Genomic DNA, 20000 nt, shown 5'->3' with positions numbered 1-20000 from the left:
AACACGTGTATAGACCAAATAATGAAAGGAGAAACTTAAATACATTTTCCATATTATTCTGAAAACTATCTGGATGACAGTCCATTGAATGTCTCTAAGACATTGTCTATTCATTTTAAACGTAGAATAACTTCCCCGAGAACAATATATATATACATACATATATATATATATATATATATATATATATATATATATATATATATGTGTGTGTGTGTGTGTGTGTGTGTATATACATATATATATATATATATATATATATATATATATATATATATATATATATATATATATGTGTGTGTGTGTATAGATATATATATATATATATATATATATATATATATATATATATATATATATATATATATATATATATATATATATATATATATATATATATATATATATATTACTAGCCAAACTACAACTCAAGTTGGAAAAGGGGAATTCGATAATACCAGGTTTTCCAACCCAATAATATAACTCAATAAGAAAAGAGACTGTATAAGAAATAATGAACGGTTGAAATAAAATATTCTAAGAACAGTAATAAAATTAAAACGGACTTTCCATATGTACAATATAAAAGTACCTATGTTAGCCCGTTCAACATAAAGGCATTTGCTGCAACTTTGAACTTCTGAAGTTCTACCGATTCAACTATTCACAAGTTCATTCCACAACTTGGTCACCGCTGGAATAAAAATTCTAGAATGATGTGTAGTATTGAATCTCATGATGAAAAAGGGTTGTCTATTAGAATTAAGAGCATACCTAGCATTACGAACGGGATGGTATTGTCCGGGAAGGTCTGAAGGTAAAAGATGGTCAAAATTAGGAAAAATCTTATGCAAAATGCATAACAAACTAATTAAATGACAGTGCCAGAGATTTATATCTCGATCAGGAAAGAGAAATTTAATAGTTCCTGTCCATCAAATTAGGATGAGAAAAAGCAGCAGAAGACCACACATGAGAACAATACACGAAACAAGGTAGAATGAAAGAATTAAAATACTTTTTCAGAACAGATTGATTACCAAAAATCTTATTTTTGTGCAATGGATGAAGACACAAACCTAATGTGTTTCTCAAAAGAAATCATGATGTCAAGAATCACAAGTAAAATTTTGGGAGTCTTACAGAGTTAAAGAAGCTTTATCAATGGTGAGATCCGGTTGATGAGGAGCAACAGTCTTTGACCTACTAACAATCATACTTCGAGTTTTATTAAGATTCATCTTCATGCAGCCCTAGATCTAAATTCACGATATGTAATTGATGCAAAGAGAGTAGCATCATATGCATATGCAACAAGCTTGTTTTCTGGGTGAAACCACATGTCATGTGAATATAGTATGAAAAGCAATGGGACAAAAAACTTCTATCCTGAAGAACACCAAATATCACGTTCCTATACTCACTAAGATGCCCATCAACAACAACATGCTTGTTTTCTGGGTCAAACTACGTGCCATGTGTATATAGTATGAAAAATAATGGGCCAAGAACACTACTAAAAGAAAATTTATCAATGCTGAGATCCGGTTATTGAGGAGCAACTGTCCTTGACCTATTAACAATCATCCTTCGAGTTTTGTTAGAAATCAATTTCATGCCCCGTAATGTGCACCATGCACTAATTTTAGGTAGATCTCTGTTAAGGGACTTAGCAGCCCCAGATCTACTTTCAGGATATGGAATTGATGCAAAGAGAGTAGCATCATCTGCATATGCAACAAGCTTGTTTTCTGGGTCAAACCACGTCATGTGTATATAGTATGAAAAAATAATGGGCCAAAATCACTACCCTGAGGAACACCAAATATCACATTCTTATACTCACTATGGTGCCCATCAACAACAACTCTTTATGATCTATTACTTAAAAGTTCAATAATGATGTTGAAAAAAGACCCACCCACTCCAAACTGTCTGAGTTTGAAAACCCTGGCTTCATTATTAACACGGTCAAATGCAGAACCAATATCAAGGTCAATCATACAAAGTTCCTGACCACAATCAAGGGATTTCTGTATAGCATTGGAGATTGTAAGAAGGGAATCACATGCAGCAAGGCCTTTATGAAAGCCGAATTACAAACTAGGGAACAGCAAACCTATTAAGACGTTTTGCCAAAAGTCATTCAGAAACTTTAGATAATATGATAGTTATAGAAATTGGGCGGTAATCAGCTGTATTTGGGCTACCACAAACATATTTACATAGTGGAGTAACATTACCAATTCTCCAATAAGTGCTAAAAGCTCCTTTTCTTCCTAACTTGTGTCAAATAACAGATAACTTTAGCGGTAAGAAAACTGGAGTAGTTATGAAAAACAAAAGAAAAATATCATTTAGGTCTACATCTTCCTGACCATCAAGATCCATTTAGAAAGCTTTAATTTCACTAGATCTAAAGGCTCAACTAGTTAGTATAACCTCAGGAAAACAAGAGTGAGAATGATCAAGTTTCTCATTGATCTGCTAAATGTCAAACACACCAGGCAAAAGTATTGCCTCTTCCTTTGGACAGTGATTAATATAGCTATTTTGATTAGGTAAAGGAGGAACTGTTAAATCTACACCAAAGAGTCCAGGATTAAGGGTAGCCCATCAATCCTGTTCCTTGGTTGTACCAGATTGGGTTTCTTTTATGGTTAAATTATATTCCTTTCCAGTTAAAAAAAACTCTTTAAGCAAAAGCTCTACACTGGTTATAGTTATTTCAAATCAAATACGGTTAGTTACCCTTATGAAGATTATAGGGCTCCTGCTTCTCAAAATAAGTACGTCTACAATCATCAACGAACCATGGTTTGTTTTTCACTCGGTACCTTAGCACATGAGAAGAGATACGCCTATCAATTATGTTGACTAGATTCTCATTTATAGGAGCAACAGAATCAACACTATCATACAGTTATGACCAATTCAATCCCCAAAGATCATTCACAATGCCATTCTAGTCTGCTTGAGATTTCATATAAATCTTACGTGAGAATGGTATACTAGTGACAGGGGACTCAGTCTTCACGACTAATGATCAGATGTCCCAACTGAGGAACCAACCTCAGGTACAAGCAGTTACTAGACCTGTGAATAGCTTCACTTATGATCTGCTCACAGCCTGATTCAGAGGCAAAGCTCAAAGCTCTTTAGCCCTAGCAATCAGTAAGGGAAACATAATTCAAGCACTCCCTAAGGTGAGTATTGCAATCACTAATGAGTTTAAACAAGAGGCTTTTCTATCATCCTGTATCTTAGCCATAGTGGTAAGAAGACAATCGAAGATAGAATCCTCCATGTCTGGATTTCAGTAGTTCGAACCAAAATAGAAGTTGTTGTGCCTACCACAAACTTTTATTACCTTAATAGCAAGACATCCACATTCATAGCTTATGAGAAGCAGGGTACTCAGTCCTAATATTCACGGCTATTTCCCTAGCCCTAGCGATGGCATCCCATTTCAAAATTATTGGCTTCTTAAAACCAGATATAAGGAGCTGAGATGGGTGCATGTTATTAGAAATCAAAGTCTGAACGCTACTGTAAGGTCTTGAATATTTGCATTAAGATCACGAATATTGTAATACAGTAAACGGCACGGCAATAAATAATGATAAAAAAATACATAATAATAATAATAATAATAATAATAATAATAATAATAATAATAATAATAATGATAATAATAATAATCATCATCATCATCATCATAATAAATACAATACGTACATAAATAGCAAGAAAGTGATTGATAAAACACAAAGACTATAGATAAAAAGTTGGAAAAATATATACTATATACACACACACACAGACACACACACACACACACACACACACACACTATATATATATATATATATATATATATATATATATATATATATATATATATATATATATATATATATATATATATATACCTTTCTGAGTGGGGACATATTAATACAGTGAAAGGGTTCATGTCTCACTACGATCTGTAAAATTGTTCTAGCCTGGGCAACCCATATTAGGTTTGTAGCTGTGAACGATCAGACGAAAATCTCCCACCATCACTAGTCTGCACTGGCCTGTGTGGTGATGAAAATTGGTCAATACACACATACACACACACACACACACACACACACACACACACTGAATACTGAAGAAGAGAGAAGAGAAAAATTTATTAGCCTTTGAAATGAAATGTCTGAGAAGAATCTGCGGTGTAAGATGGGAGGACAGAATTACGAACGAGAGAGTGAGAGAAATGGCTGGTGTTGAGGACACAATTCTGATTAGAGTAGAAGATATTCAGAGGAGATAGGTTGGGCATGTACAGAGGGTGGAACAGGACAGATGGCCAAAGATAGTGCTTCATGGTCAAGTGGCCGGAAATAGACCGAGAGGACGACCAAGAGATACATGGGTGAAAACCTTCAAGAAAGCAAATAGAGGCGAAACATTTCAGCAGCTGGCACAGGTGGCATTAGATAGGAGTCTCTGGAGAGAATGGCGATATCAGATGCAGACCCAACCCGGAGAATTCCGGACGGGATTTAGTGAGTGAGTGAGTGATATATATCTATATCTATATATATGTATGTATATGTATATATATACATATATATATATATATATATATATATATATATATATATATATATTTATATATATATATATGCATATATATATACATATATATATGCATATATATATATATATATATATATATATATATATATATATATATATATATAGATATATATAGGGTATGGATATGGATATAGTCAGTTGCTGAATACCCACTTCCAAACCATTACCACTCTCTTGGTGATTGAAGTCGGGGTTTTTCTACTCGGCCTAATATGATCTTGTTAAGTATTTTATATATTACGCAGAGTAAAATGAAATTGTTGACAATAAGACACCAGGATGCCAACAAATGTTTACTTAAAAAGAGGAAAATGTAAATATTATCAACAAAAGAGGTGGAGTGATAAAGATTGCAGAGGATTTCTATACAAAGCTATACATTTCTGAATTAAGTAATAACTTTTTTCAATAGAAATACGAAAACACCAGAGCCGGTACCAAAAGTAACAGTAGAAGTAGAGAAAGTATTAAAAAGGTTTGAAAAGAGGCAAGGCAGCAGGAGAAGATTGCCTACCTGATGATATAACAATAGATGGAGTAGTTTTCATAGTAGTAAAAACTCGCTTAACTCTACACTAAATGCCTGCAAGAATGTTCTGTACCTATCTATCTATCTATCTATCTATCTATCTATCTAGGTGCCATATCCTCAACGTGGGCTGTCAATTGCCTGCACCTGGTCCTGTCTCTAGCTCTGTATAAATTGACAAGCTGTTACTTTCTCATTTACATCCTCCAGTAAGTTGTCCAAAAGCTTTTGCCATTACCGGCCTCTTGCTCTTCTCTCCTCTCTCTTTCCCGTAAGGCACAAAAGTTCGATCTTTCTTCTTCTTATTACATGCACCAGAAATTCCATCTACCTCCTCCATATCGCTTTTAGAAGTAATCTCTCCAGATTAGCTTGTGTCAATACTTTCTCAGTTGTTACTCTCTCAGTCCATGGGATCTTCAGCATTCTTCTCTAAAACCATAATTCAGCTACATTTATTCTATTTCTCAAGTTCTTGTTTAATGTTCACGTTTCTAAGCCAGAAGTAATTGTGAACCATACATATGTTTTCACTGCTCAAACTCTTGCCTGAATCCCTATCCTGTTATTTGTCAATAAGTTTTTCGGATTGCTGAAGGCATTTTAGGCTATTGGGATCCTTTTTTTTTCTATTTCTTTATTACATCTTGCATCATGTTTCATAATACTACCTAGATATACCTCTATTCCTACAACTTCACAAAATGGGTGACTCAAAAGACCTAAAATTTCAGCCCAATTAGGTTACGCTCACTAATATAAAAAATATTCACAAAGATCATATTAGGTCGAATAATCCGCATTCTAATGATTCACTTTATCCAGCTCACGAAAATACAAAATCTAGCTTTTCAATGTCTTCATACAATAACATGACAAATTTTAGATAATTTCAGTGTTTTGAGCAGTCATTATCCAAAATAGTTGCCCTTCTGAAAATATCCCATATTGCAAACGTCTATCCAAAATTATCTTGATATTTCATATTCTTAGATTGCAAAAACACTTTAAAACTCCATGTACACCAATTCTTTAACGAAGCTATAGACTGTATCTAGTAACTTTATAGATATTCTCTGCACAGTGTAAAGTAGTGATAGTACGAAAATATTCCATAAAAAGTTAAAAATTTCTTTCATATCAAACTATTGGTAAGAAGCTACCTTCTATTCTAATATATCTGTTTTATGATAAAATAACTGAATTGGAAGTATTTATCCTCCTAAATTAATCGACTATGTAATCAACTAAAAGAAATATGAAAATTATTAATGTTTGGGGCTTTTTTTTTTTAATAGTTTAAACAGAATTGTTTTATATAACTTCATGAGAGAGGCATTTATATTCAAGTGATCTCTTTGATACTCATAACTTATAACTTATATGAGATATCTCCTAAGAGTTGATACTTCACCATTCATGTCTTCAACATATCAAAAAGCTATTTTTGCACTTTGTATTCATACTAACGCAAATATAAACGATGGTTATAACATGATTTACTTTGGCGATGGTAGAACAAACAAAAATATCTTGGCAGTCATGATTCAGCTGTACAACTAATAAAGGTTTCCCATACCTCATAGCTGCCGTTGAAAAAACATTGGCGATGGAGGCATCACTTGTTGGGCTGTAAGTTGTTCCAGGTGCATTTTGAAGCAAGATGAGATCACCGGATTTAATGACTCTCGGCCCCAAGACTACAGGTAACCATTCCTTGTATGTGATTTGTTGTAGAAGAGCCGATACCACTCGACGAGCCTCCTGTTTCATCCAAGTACATGTATGTAGATATATATATATATATATATATATATATATATATATATATATATATATATATATATATATATATATATATATATATATATATATATATATATATATATATATATATATATATATATATATATATATATATATATATATATATATATATATATATATATATATATATATACATAAATTAATTTAATTAATTATACAATAGTGTTCAACAAGTTAAAGTCAAGCGACAAAAGGGGAAAGTAAAGTTCTTCTAGATCTAGTGAAAGAAAGAGGAAAGCTAATTTTAAGAAAGAAAATAAACACTCCTGTAATAAGAGAAGAATCTAATGAGGTTAGTTTAAGAACATAAAATACGAACGCCTTCTTACACGATTCAATGGAAGAAAATAGAATATGAAGTGAAGAGTAATTTTACAAAACCGTGGATAAGTTTCTGAATAAGATCAAGGAAAATTATCAGAAAAAAATAGCAAATATCGATTAGGAATGAGAGTAAAATCCGAGAGACATGAAATACATTTACCATAACTATCGAAAACAATAAAAAAGATAAAAAGCCAAGACATTCGTAAATACAATTAGATAAAAATTGAGAAAACGCTAAAGAATGGAAGAAACATCAAGTTGATAAGAAGAAGACTTGGAATAGGGCACCAATAGATATTTGCTTTGAAAGATGAAGATGGGGATATTCTCAAAAAAAGAAAAAAAAAAAGAGAGAGAGAGATGGAGTGCTAAAAATTGTAGAGGATTTCTTTAGATTGCATTATAATAATGATTTAAGAAATAACTTGGCGATAGAAATAATGAAACGCTTGAGCCAGTACCAAAAGAAACAGTAGGAGAAGTAAGAAAAACATCAAAAGACATGAAAAAGGCTGATGCAGCAGCAAAAGATAACCTTACAATTTATTCAATAGGCAATGGAAGAGATTTCATAATAATAAAACTCACTGAACTTTACACATAATGTTTGCAGGAATGCTCTAGACCTAGAGCTTGGAAAAAGTTTGTCATTCCACTAATTCACAAAAAAAAGGAGAAACAAAGACCTGAAACATTACCATCCAATATGTTCACACTCAGTAATATATAAAGATCATATTAACACAAATAGAGAGATACTAGATTTTAATTAACTAATAGAGCAGACAGGTTTTAGAAGTGGGTATTCAACAACTGATCATATCCATGAAATCAACTAACTTATGGAAAAGTTAATTGAATATGACAAACCAATATGTATGGAATTTAGATGATGAAAGAGATTGTGACTTCGGCAAAACTTTTGAAGTAATGAAATCCCTTCAAAAGCAAGGAATAGATGAATCATATGTTAAAATAAATGTAGATATCTATATCTATCTATCTATCTATCTATCTATCTTTCTATCTATCAATCTAACTATCTATCTATCTATATATATATATATATATATATATATATATATATATATATATATATATATATATATATATATATATATATATATATATATATTTGGGCACAGGCCATGCTGTCCTGATGGAAGTTCCTAATTGGTAGCTTTCTAGGGTATATTTGACTACAGTGATATTCCCAGAGAATTTTACTTTAAGGTATCCAAAATTCTAACTCCTGGAGCGAATATCCATATATAATCTCACAGGGATATCGCATAATATCAGAGGACGTATTCTTGACACATCACATAGCTATCTTCGCCCCAAACAGTATTAACGCTTCGAGGGGGATATAGTGACACGAATCCGAAACGAGAATGAAAAGAGAGCCGCTCATAAGGCATCTCTCCTATTCCGTTTCCAGTGTGTATCTGATGAAGGCAGTGGCGCCCTCTTTATTCCTTTTCGTGTAGCTCAACTACTCGGTGTTTTCCCTTGTGTTCTCTCGTTATTTTGGATTTAATTCAACTTTTTGATGACTTCTCCAGCCTCTTCTGCCTCTGGAAAGTTGAGTATTATCTTTACTATATATAAATGTAAGCTCTTGTCGTTTTGAATTAAATCAAAAGTGATTTTAACGTAAACAAGAGCTGTTGCCTATCAGAGGCATCCTGGATGCTGTCGCTCGCTCTTATGGGTCAGTTAGTTAGCTAGAGCGACGTTCCCGGTTTGTTACGCTTTAATAATTTCGCTCTTTAGCTACTCTAGAAATGTTTATATTGTTCGGTCAGTGTTAGCTCGGGGATTTCGACACGGTCGAGGTACCGATCCTGCCTCTCGCGAGGCTCGTAGCCTAGACATCTGGCATTAGTATTTTCATGCATGGTATAAGTTTTTCCGAGTGTTATTTTATTGAAGCTATAGGCAATTATTCTATACATGTGAGATATTGGTGAATGTTTTTTCCAAGATGGTATACGAGAGAGTTTCGGTGATTTAGGTAATCGATTCTCACCTTACCTAGCTAGTATTCTAGGTACAGTAGTATACTTTCGCACATCCCCGATTGTTCTTTTCTCCTCCGGAGACCAAGTTCAATCCCTCTCTCCCTCTGAAAGCCCTTGGCTTATCCTAGTGGTTCTACCTGTATATTAATCCAGGTATTACTATCCTAGGATATTTCTGACCTGTCCTGATAACCAGAGTGACTGGTTTTTGGGTTTGGGCAGAATTTCAGAGTTTTTAGTCTGTGGTCTGCTTCTTCCTAGCATGGAGAATGAGTCTCCTTTGCTGGTTAGGGGTGGACACAGGAAGCTTTGCTTACCTAGTCCATGTCGGAAGGATTCTGATGATTCCTTCCTCTATTGGCCTAGCAGACTGTCCTGTGTCGTTTTTTCTCGGGCTGGAGAATGAGTTTCTCGGTTGCCCGACGAAATAACTTCACATAACTTTGTTCTGGTTGGGAGGAGGATAGCAAGCATTGCCAATCTTCCTCCCTAATAGACAACTCTTGGTTGGGATGAGCTCCCTAACTGCTGAGTGTGTCTCTTGCTAGAACGAAGTCTTTAGGACCTTTATCCCTTCCCCACCTCTCTTTCTTTTATTTTCTTGGCCATAGTCCTTCTTCCGTACCTAGCATAGGTTAGGATGGAGGACCGGCTCAGCTCTCTGCCACCCGGCATTACGTGCCGGCCGGCAGAGACCCCCCTTTTTTTCTTTGCAGAGTGAACCCCAGACCTCCCTTGGTCTCTCTTCCATGTCTGCCGGTAGAGCCCGGCAGGCTGTGGATTCTTTGGAAGCCTGAATGTTACCTTCTCCCCTTCTATAAGTTCACTCTTTCTGGATGGAAGGTCGAATGGCATGCCACCCTATAACCTTACACCCATACTTTTTCTCTGACTATTGTGTTGCACCCCTATCCCGGCTGCCGGCTTGACAGCCGACAGACGGGCAGGTAGAGGTTCTCTGATTCTTGGCTACTGTGGGCGGCATGGTTTTATTACCTATGCCACCAGCAGTGGAATCATAGCCCGAATTCACTGGCCGCTACGATTGGCGGCCAGCAGCCGGGTTTTAGTGTTTTCAGCCGTCGACTGGCAATGATAGCCGGCCGGTACATAGTCGCGAATCGGAGGGCTGCCGCTTATTAGTTAAAGATAGTATATCTTTGATCTATAAAGGGGTAGTTGCCGGCCGGCACAATAGCATGCGATGTACAGTAGTTGCTATATTCGTAGTGTAGTACACACTGCATTAGTAGAAACTGCTGTACAGAGTTTGTGATAACACTTAAGTTCTTCATCATACTTAATGTTATCTTGTACAGCCTTTTGTTGAGACAGTACTTTATATAGAAAGTGAGTTCTTTCTGTATTCTTTCAATCCCGTATATTAAAACTACACATTAAATTTCCATTTAGAAAATTACGTAAGTATAGAATTAACCTTAGTTTTAATATTTTGGGAGGTTATGGCAATTGACTGGACAGGAAATACAAGTATGTGTCTTTCCTTCTTTCTTTTTTAGCATTTCTATATAAGCTAAATGTTTCAATATAAGTGAAAAGCCTTCACTTGATACTCATGGATTTTTCTTATCTTTACAGGAGGACCATCCGAAGTGCGGGAGTGTGTTCTGTAATGTCTGCAATAAGTACTTCTGTGGACATCAATACTGTAGGAGGCACGCACCATGCGCAGCCTCCAGAGGTGATCTCCGGTATTGGGACCCTCAGGTTTGTACAGTATGTTCTAACCTGATTACTGGGGCTTTTGACGACCCCAAGTCGACGGAATCAAGGGATACTGCCAGGGAAAAGTTGCGATCCTGGGTGAGCGGTTTTCAGAAAAACACCTCAGGCCCCTACCTTCCAAATGAGAAGATGAGGGCCTACCTTTTCCGTAAAGCATCGGCTGATGCAATCATCCCCCAGCCTCAGGTGGAGATACCAGCTACCCAGAATCCGGTGGATTCTGAAGTCTCGGCCGCCCTTCAAGACATCCAATTGGACGATAGGATGTCGGAGGTGTCGGATTCTACAGAGAAGGACCTTCTAGGAGAAGGTCAAGAAGAGGAGCTGTGCCAGACTCCTCAAGTAGAAGAGGAAGAAATCGATGAGGTGTCGGTTACATCAGTTCCAGACCCAGAACCTGTTCCCTCTACTTCGTCTGCTATCCAAGATGACCTGGGAAGGACTCTTTCTTCTTTTGTTGAGATGATCCAACAAATTCAGAAGAAGAATGATAAGAAAGAGGCTGCAATGAAACTGGAGATATGTAGACTTGCAGCATCACGTGGGCCCCAGAAGCGACTCAACGTGAAGGATCTTCCTTTGTGTTCGGATACCAATCCTTGGAGGTATGCCGAACATATGCCAATGACAATCGGGATGATCGCTATATCTGAAAAGTTGGGAGCAATTCCCCTGGAAGAGGTGGAATTTTGGCCCAATAAGGATTCCTACCCGGACTGTTATGTCCGCCTTAGGAAGGAGCCAGCCTCAAAGGAGGAGACTGAGCCGAAGGAGGTCATAGTTTTGGATCATAGTAAAGCTCAGGCGTTACTATCATGCTCGATGAAAGAGAGGGGCTTCACGAACTCAAAGATGCCAGCCTTGAGTAAGAAGCTTCCCTCTTTTGTGGCCTCTCCTACCAGAGCCTTTCCCTTCATGAAAAAGGGATATAAGGCAGCCTTAAAAGCAGTGGAGGCAGGGAAACCATGCCCCTCCTTGGAGGAGTGCAAGCCGTTATCTCTGACCTTGCCCTTGGACCAAGAAGACTGGAAGGACGTACACCTTACCTTCTCAGTCGGGAAGCTGGAAGCTGATATTGCTGAACGTCAGTTCGGTGAGGAACTCCCTAAGCTGTCGGAGTTTCTCTTGCGCAGGGAGCAAGAGACAAAGAAAAGACTTGCGGCATCAATGTTGTTGCAAACGACATTAGAAACAATGGCAAGTGACCCCAAGAACCAGGACATGTTCATGGTGGTGGCCAAAATTCATCTGGCCACGGTTACAAAGGATCTCTATAGCTTTATTAAAGCTAGGAGAGCCTGTAGAGAGTTCGTGTTCTCCTCGGCTGCGGTGAGACACGAACCGAGGAAACTGATATCCGCTTGTATCTGGGGTAAAGACCTCTTTCCCAATGATGTGGTTAAAGAGGTAATAGACAAGGCCACCACAGAGAATAGGAACCTTCTCAAAAAGTGGGGCTTAGATCTTAAGAGGAAGTCTTCTAAGGATGAGGGTCCCCAACCCAAGAGGAAGACAAAAAAGCCTAGGCCATCTTCTTGGCCGGCTATACCTTACCGACAGCATCAACAGCAACAACTTCCTGTGACTGCGGTGCCTCAGATGATGGCACAACCTCCAACCACGTACCAACTGGTACCTCAACAAGTGGCAACTCAGTCGCCAGTTTTTAACCCAGCCTTCGAAAGGCAGACTTCTTCCTTTCGTTCGAAGGCTAGAGGAACAGCCAGAGGTTCTTCTAGACGCTCTCCAAGAGGAAGGGGATACAGGGGAGGACGCGGTCAAGGAGGCAAGGCCTCAGGTCCACAACAGCAGAAGTGAGATGCTTCCTGTAGGAGGGAGGCTACAGCTATTTAGGGATCGTTGGACCTTCGATCCCTGGGCCCACAGCCTAATAAAGAATGGACTAGGTTGGAGTTGGAGCAGCCCTCCACCTCAATTTCCTCAGTTCTTCCAACACTCAACCCCCGTTTTGGAAGAATATGTCCGAGAGCTCTTAGACAAAAGAGTGATTCTGAAAGTTAAGAAGATCAAATTTCAAGGGAGGCTGTTTTGTGTTCCAAAGAAGGACTCAGATAAACTCAGAGTCATGCTTGACTTGTCACCACTCAACAAGTTCATAATGAACTATAAGTTCAGAATGCTCACACTTCAACACATAAGGACCCTACTGCCCAAGAGTGCATATACTTTCTCTATAGACTTGTCTGACGCTTATTGGCCTGTTCCAATTAATAGCCACCTCTCCTCCTACCTAGGCTTTAAGTTACATAGAAAACTTTACGCCTTCAGAGCCATGCCTTTCGGGCTAAACTTAGCCCCAAGGATTTTCACGAAGCTCGCAAACGCAGCCTTCCGTCAATTACGCTTATAGAGGGTCCAAGTAGTAGCCTACTTGGACGACTGGCTGGTGTGGGCAGCATCCAGGACAGAATACATACAAGCTTCTAAGAGAGCGATCCAGTTCCTGGAACATCTGGGATTCAAGATCAATATCAAAAAGTCTCGACTTTCTCCAGCTCAAAAATTTCAGTGGTTGGGAATCCATTGGAATTTGGAGTCACATCGACTTTCCATTCCTTGGAAGAAGAGGAAGGAAATAGCAGGATCTGTCAAGAGATTGCTGAAATCTAAACGGATATGAAGACGCGAACAGGAGAGAGTGCTGGGCTCTCTACAGTTTGCTTCAATAACAGATCCAGTGCTAATAGCACAGCTAAAGGATGCAACAGGAGTCTGGAGGAAATACGCATCAAAAGCGCGAAGAGATCTAATAAGACCTCTACCGACTCGACTGCAATCGCTTCTCAAGCCGTGGTCCAATGCCAAGCAACTGAAGAAATCAATACTTCTTCAACCTCCTCCCCCGTCAGTAACTATCCACACAGACGCTTCAAAGGAAGGGTGGGGGTCACTCTCATCAGAAGAGAGTCCAAGGAGCTTGGTCCAATCTCTTCAAGTCATTTCACATCAACTCTCTAGAAGCCATGGCAGTGCTTCTGACTTTAAAGAAGGTATCTCCTCGCCACTCGACCCACATAAGACTGGTTCTAGACAGCGAGCTGATAGTGAGATGCCTGAATCGACAAGGGTCGAGGTCACCTCAAATCAACCAAGTGATGTTGGCCATTTTTCGTTTGGCAGAGAGGGAAAAATGGCACCTGTCAGCAGTTCACATTCATGGGTTCCCCAATGTGACAGCGGACGCTCTATCCAGGTTTACACCAATAGAGTCAGAATGGTCCCTTGACGCAGGATCGTTCTCCTTCATCTCGAGACAAGTCCTGGAGCTGCAGATAGACCTCTTTGCGACGAAAGACAACAAGAAAATGGATCGTTATGTGTCCCCATACGGGGATCCGCTAGCGGAGGCCGTGGACGCTATGTCCCTAGACTGGAACAGATGGTCCGGTATTTATTTGTTCCCTCTGCACAACCTCCTTTTGAAGGTCCTTGACAAGGTGAGATCCTTCAAAGGGAAGGCGGCAATAGTGGCCCACAAGTAGCCAAATAGCGTGTGGTTCCCTCTGGCATTGGAACTACGCCTAAAATTTGTTCCGCTACCAGATCCATCACTGTCTCAGCGAGTACAGAAGTCGACTGTCTTCGCTTCATTACAGAAAACCAGAAACCTACATCTCAGGATTTTCTCTCCCTAGTTTCTTTCCAAGAACATGCTATCCACCATCAGGTGGGGTCCCTAGAGAATCTACCCTCTGAAGGAAGATGTATCTCTATGTCCAGTGGGGTGCCTAATAGTCTATCTTCATAGAACTTCAGACTTTATGGGAGGACAGCTGTTCAGATGAGAAACCTCGGGCTTCTAGGTTTTCTATTACTAAGGGCGAAACTCACCTGTGTTATTCGCGAATCGGGTTCTGACAGTACACCCGCTAGTCATGATCCGAGAGGAGTTGCTTCTTCCATAAAATTTCCTTATTTATATGGACCTTGAACATCTTTGTTCGTTCACCAGCTGGTGGTCATCCAAGGTGTTCTTTATGCACTATGCAAAGCAAGTGGAGCAACTCAAGTAATCTGTGGTAGCAGCAGGTAGAATCCTTTAACCTTCTGTTTTAACTCTGCGAGGAACAGTGTAATTAATTTGGGAAAATTAATTAAGAGGTTGGGTGCGTAGTCACTGTGTGTACTACACACTGAGCGATAGGCCACGAAAGTGTCCTTACGAACTGTTCCATTAACGTTGGTGAACTATAGTATAATACGGACACTTGTGCCAAGCGTTCCTTACGCTAGTGTAATTAAACAGTATACAGACTGTAGCATTATTACTTATTCAATTAAAGTGGCAAGTCTGTTTCATGGTAGATGAAACGTTATTTTCTGTTGACTGTTTTCTTTGTGCTTTAATAGATATCATCCAATTTTTAAAAAAATTTTATAAAGGTAGATCTGATATGCATGTTTATTAAATTTTTAATAAACTAGTTCATAGTGAACCCTGCGTTTTATTCGCCCACACTCATTTTTATTAGATATGCACTGAGCATTAAGATTAAAATATGGATATTTTTATCATGGTATGTGTTTTAAGATTGTTCCCTGATTTAAGCAAAGTCCACTCTTCTTAACCCTTCTTTAGGAAGGGTTGAGGTGGTACCCTAACGGGAGAGTGGCAGAGATGCAAATTTTTTCCTATGCGGATATTACCTTTATCCGATAGTTATTAAGAGTGGTCACCTTGGGAAGGTGTCACAAATTCATTCTGACTTTGGCAACTCTTAGACAAACTTTGCTTTATAATGTATAGGGCGAGACCACTATACAAGCTTATCATTTTGTCATCCATAGGTTATTATATACTCCTTGAGACTTTTCCAGAGTCTAGTATGACTCATCCCTGTAGGGGGCAGGAAGCACTAACATAGTTCATGCTTAGATGAAATGATGTATGACGGTAACATCATAGGTCTCTGGGTCTAGATGGACCAGGAAAATACTTTCTTGAGAGTACGGCTCTGATAGGGAATCCACAGATACAGTAATGCTCTGGTAAACTTCCATCAGGACGACATGGCCTGAGCCCAAAAAACGGATTTTGAGCAAAGCGAAAAATCTATTTTGGGGTGAGGTAGCCATGTCGTCCTGATGGACCCGCCCTTCCTTTTATTGTAAAAGGGCTTATTGACCCTTCCCTATAATACAGTATCTGTACCGCCTCGTATATCTCTACAAGGAATAAAGAGGGCGCCACCACCTTCATCAGTTACACACTGGAAACGGAATAGGAGAGATGCCTTATGAGCGGCTCTCATTTCATTCCCGTTTCGGATTCTTGTCACTATATGCCCCTCGAAGCGTTAATACTGTTCGGGGCAAAGATAGCTATGTGACGTGTCAAGAATACGTCCTCTGATATTATGCGATATCCCTGTGAGATTATTTATGGATATTCGCTCCAGGAGTTAAAATTCTGGATACCTTAAGGTAAAATTCTCTGGGAATATCACTGTAGTCAAATATAGTCTAGAAAGCTACCAATTAGGAACTTCCATCAGGACGACATGGCTACCTCACCCAAAAAATAGATTTTTCGCTTCGCTCAAAATCCGTTATATATATATATATATATATATATATATATATATATATATATATATATATATATATGTGTGTGTGTGTGTGTGTGTGTGTGTGTATGTAGGCAGTATATCTAGGCAATTCATGTTTGCCAACAGTAATATAGATGGAGAAGCAACTTGGTAGACTAACGAAAACTTTTTGTGTGGAAAAAATAGCCCCTAAATTTCGAAGAAGTCACTGGCAGCATGTTAATAGATTTAGTTTAAGGTGATAGACAAGATGCCTTTTCGCCTTTCACTTCTGATGTCTGGTGGATGATCTTACTGGAATAAGTACAAACCGGTAGGGGTCAATTGCCTTAGTTAGATAGTTACTGCGCATCACAAAGAGCTGGCTATCATATGATGAATTTAGCTAATGAGTCCTCTATGGATTTAGTCAGTCTTCGGAGAGTGAAAACGACAGAATGGCCCACAGTCATGGGTGTAGCGGGGCGCTAAGAATCTCAAGGGTTATAAATACTAAAGAAAATTGAAAACTGGTAATTGGAATTCTAGAACCATGAATCAGACAGTGAAGTTACAGAAAGTGGATAATGAATTTATGAAATATAGTTTGGATATCTTGGCCCTAAGTGAGAAACGTTGCAAGGGGATTGGTAAAGAAATCTCAGATCAAGGCAATATATTTATATATATATATATATATATATATATATATATATATATATATATATATATATGTGTGTGTGTGTGTGTGTGTGTATATATATATATATATATATATATATATATATATATATATGTGTGTGTGTATATATATATATATATATATATATATATATATATATATATATACTGTATATATATACATATATATATAAATATATATATATATATATATATATATATATATATATATATATATATATATACATATATATATATATAAACTCAGGAAGAACTGATGGAGTTGGGAGAGAAGGGGTAGAAATGAAGATGACACCAGGAGCAGACAAGGCATTAATGAAATGGAGACCTATAAATAGCAGATTGTTACTGGTAAAGTTCAAATCAAGGCAATGCAATATGAGTATTATAGTTTGCTATGCACCAACAAATGATTCCCCTGAAGAAAGGAAAAAGGAATACTATGGAAAACTGTAGAGTGTAATACATGAGATCTCGGAGAGAAATATGAAAATTGTGATTGGTGGCTTCAATTCTAAAGTTGGAAGGAATAATCAAGGTTTAGAGAATGTGATGGGTATTGAAGGTCTTAGCGAAGTTGCAAAAGGAGATGGGACAAATTTAGAAGTTTCTTTTTAACAAACAATCTTGCTATTAGAGGTATTTTTTTCCAGCACGAGGACCTTCACAAGTATACATGGAGTTCACTATGTGGCAATTACAAAAAATAGATCACATAGCCATTAATAAAGAGAGAAGGGGGACTCTGAGAACTGTAAGAAACTATAGAGGTGCAAATATCGGTAGTGATCGCCAGCTCCTCATTGCCAAATTGAAATTAAAACGGAAAGCCCCCAGCAGAAATGCACATAGAATACCCAGGTCTGATACAAATAAACATCTTGTAGATAAGCACAGAAGAACCTTTGCAATTGAATGTAGAAATTGATTTGCAGTCTTAGAGGCTGTGAGAGAGGAAGAGCAGACAATTAATGAAGAATAGTGTGATATTAAGAACATATATCAGTCAGTTGGTAGTGAAGTTTTGGGACACACAGTTACAAGTAGAAACCCATGGATATAAAGTGTTACTTGGGATACCATAAAAAGGAGACAAAGAGAAAAATTTATTGTTGAGAGTTTTCAAGGTAATGATAAAAATTACAATGTAGGGTATGCTAAGTATTCCGGTAAAGACAGTAAAGTCAAAAGAAAAACCAGAATTGACTGGAGAGAATATTTAGACAGGAAATCAGATGAAGCTGACGCACTATAAAATCGAGGAGTGGCTATGGGGTCAAAATTTCTTATGAAATCTCCACTGGGACAAAGAGGAAGCATATAACCATTAAAAGGAGAGAAGGATCTGTTATAACAACAGATGATGAAGAAAAGCAACGTTGGATAGAACAGTTAAGTGAGGTCATGAATAGCACATATGAAGGGAATAATTTTATTGATATACCTGAAGCTGAGGAAGACCTTCATGTGGCCAAGAATGAATTCCAGGTGTTTGAAATCTAAGCTATTATTAAAAAAAAGCTAAAGAGATGGAAAGCCCATGGATATAATAGAATAGCTGGCCAGATGATAGCGGCCAAAAATGAAGTGACTACAAGAACACTTACGAGATTATTGTGTAGAATGTGGCGTAAAGAGGCAAAACCTGATGAATGGGAGCTAAGAGTGTTGGTAAAAAGGGCAAAAAAAGGAGACCTGACTATTTGCAATAATTACAGAGGCATCCTACCTACGTCAATTGTCCTGAAAATATATAGTATGGCCATTCTAAAGAGTCTAGAGAGAAAGATTATTGAAAAGCTGAACGATGAACAAGCAGGATTTAGAAAAGGTAGAAGTTGTACTGACATGTGGTACAGTAATGCGTAGAATTTAGACATGTACCTATGATGACCTTTGTGGACCATGAAAAAACCCTTGATTGTGCGCACCGGCCAATTTTTTGGATACTTCTGCGTCATTATGTAGTTCCTCTTAAATAAGTTTGTTCATGACCATACCAAGCGCAAAGTTGATGTAAGTGGAGTCCTATCAAATAAGTTTCCAATGAACAGTGGAGTACTCCAAGGAAATTTGTTGTCACCTATATTTATCCTCCTCGTGGATTTTTTAATGCATAGAATAGTTGGAGATGGTAGTAAAGGATTGGATTGGATTGGTAACTAGATATTGGCAGACCTAGAGTATGCTGAAGGCGCTGTCCTTATTAGCAAAACGAAGCATGCTTACAAAAAATGCATGAAATATCACATGAGGTTGGGCTTAAGGTGAATAAAAGAAAGACAGAGATGATGAAAATGAAATATGCAATGCAAGATGAAATATAATTGGCAGAAGAAAAGATTAATGCTGTGGAATTATATAAATTTTTAGGAACTATGATCTGTAATACAGTATCTTTAAAATTTAGTTTAATGAAAGATTGCAAAAAGCAAATCAGACGATGGCTAAGTTAAGTAATATTCTGAAATCAAATCGCCTGAAATTACATTTAAAAATAAGACTATATTTCAGTTTAGTGAGATCTGTGTTACAGTATAGACATGAGTCATGGTATGATAATGGAATAGTATCCTACAGATAATGTAGATTTGAGAGCAAAGCCCTCAGTATAATATTATGAGTTAAATGGTAGAACAGGATTAGAAA

General features: G+C 37.6%; 1 protein-coding gene across 1 annotated transcript in view; it reads right to left on the bottom strand.

Annotated features, from left to right (window-relative positions):
• LOC137643590 (peroxidasin-like) overlaps window positions 1-20000 on the bottom strand; it is a 107496-nt gene that overhangs the window by 53200 nt on the left and 34296 nt on the right. The window contains exon 6 of the mRNA XM_068376313.1: window positions 6756-6940. Coding sequence (XP_068232414.1) covers window positions 6756-6940 — 185 coding nt within the window. The remainder of the gene's footprint in view (window positions 1-6755; window positions 6941-20000) is intronic.

Source organism: Palaemon carinicauda, chromosome 7 (genome assembly GCF_036898095.1).
Source record: "Palaemon carinicauda isolate YSFRI2023 chromosome 7, ASM3689809v2, whole genome shotgun sequence".
NCBI lineage: Eukaryota > Metazoa > Arthropoda > Malacostraca > Decapoda > Palaemonidae > Palaemon > Palaemon carinicauda.
The sequence above is the reverse complement of the archived record's forward strand: the minus strand, read 5'-3'. Positions and strand labels throughout refer to the sequence as shown.